We start from the raw sequence: 1,015 nt of genomic DNA on the forward strand, positions 1-1,015 counted from the left end.
CGGAGGGGGCGCCTGATATACCTGCCCGCCCCCTGCGGCATCCAGAGCGGCAGGCTAAAGGGGGAGGGGTCCGTCACTTACTCGTGTGCAAGGATAGCCAGCCTTTGCGATGAGCGATGTCATGCGGCGGGTGGGCTTGTTCGTAGGTCACCGGCTTGTCCCCCTTACCCACTCGGACCCGGGCCGCTCGATTCTGGGGAGGGTCGAGGTCAAGTCCTGGCGCCAAACCCCACCCTCCCTCCTTTCTCCTCCCCCAGCACCCCGAGCCCAGCCCCTCCCCCACCCCTCCCGCCTCCGAACCTAGTGCTCGACCCCGCTCCCGCCCCCCAGCCCGCTCCCCTCCAGCCTCCGAACCTTGCAGCAAATCGCTGTGGTGTGGACGCCGCGACAGGCAGGCAGCAGCTCTGGGAACCCAGAAACGGCCACCTGGGGAGAGAGAAAAGGAAGAAGGTGAGCCGCAAGATCCGAGAGGCCACCCGTCCCTCCCGAAGTCCCGTCGCTGCCCCACTCACCCGCAGCGCGAACCTGCCACCGTCCAAGGGCGCCGCCATCTTAGGACGTGCACTGGGAGGCGGGGGGGGGGGCGGGAGGCGAAGCGGTAGTTGGGCTATACCAAGTGTCTAGGGGTGGCAAACCATGTGGCAAGGAGCCACCGCTCTTGGTGCAGGACTCCAGACAGGGAGCAACACTTCGAGAGGGGGATATTCCTTTGGAAGAAGGGGCGCTTGTTAAGAGGACCGACTATAGCAGCATGAACCTCGTGAATTTAGAGCCTAGTGGGGCGTCTTCCCCCATGTCGGACGGAGAGAGGTATGGTCTAGAGTCAGCGAGAGGCCGAGGACGGACGAAACCAAATGAAACAAAAATCGGAGGAGGGACGGGCCATTCTATGGGTTCCAAGGGGAGGAACATTTCGAGTCTGAAGCTGACTCGGCGGGGCCTCCCGACCGGAGGAGCCGGAAAGTAGGCGGCACTTTTCCTTTTCTTAAGCCAGAGGATGTTAATGATGACGTAA

The 1,015-nt window shown here is 62.8% G+C and overlaps 1 protein-coding gene across 1 annotated transcript; it reads right to left on the reverse strand.

Annotated features, from left to right (window-relative positions):
- Positions 1-32: 32 nt before the first annotated feature.
- LOC123234544 (28S ribosomal protein S24, mitochondrial-like) lies at positions 33-562 on the reverse strand. The gene is made up of 3 exons (XM_044660446.1): positions 513-562; positions 355-426; positions 33-193 (listed from the first exon to the last, which is right to left on the reverse strand). Exons 1-3 carry the CDS (start codon positions 549-551, stop codon positions 74-76), a joined length of 231 nt encoding a protein of 76 aa, XP_044516381.1. The 5' UTR covers positions 552-562; the 3' UTR covers positions 33-73.
- Between the last annotated feature and the right edge of the window lie 453 nt (positions 563-1,015).

The sequence above is a fragment of the Gracilinanus agilis genome, chromosome 2 (assembly GCF_016433145.1).
Source record: "Gracilinanus agilis isolate LMUSP501 chromosome 2, AgileGrace, whole genome shotgun sequence".
Taxonomy (NCBI): domain Eukaryota; kingdom Metazoa; phylum Chordata; class Mammalia; order Didelphimorphia; family Didelphidae; genus Gracilinanus; species Gracilinanus agilis.

Excerpts from the sequence above, each read along its gene's own strand:
- LOC123234544 (XM_044660446.1), bottom strand. The coding sequence starts at position 551 with ATGGCGGCGCCCTTGGACGGTGGCAGGTTCGCGCTGCGG. Across the intron at positions 427-512 it reads GTGGCAGGTTCGCGCTGCGG|GTGGCCGTTTCTGGGTTCCC; the intron begins GTGAGTGGGGCA and ends CTCTCTCCCCAG. Across the intron at positions 194-354 it reads CCACAGCGATTTGCTGCAAG|AATCGAGCGGCCCGGGTCCG; the intron begins GTTCGGAGGCTG and ends GACCCTCCCCAG.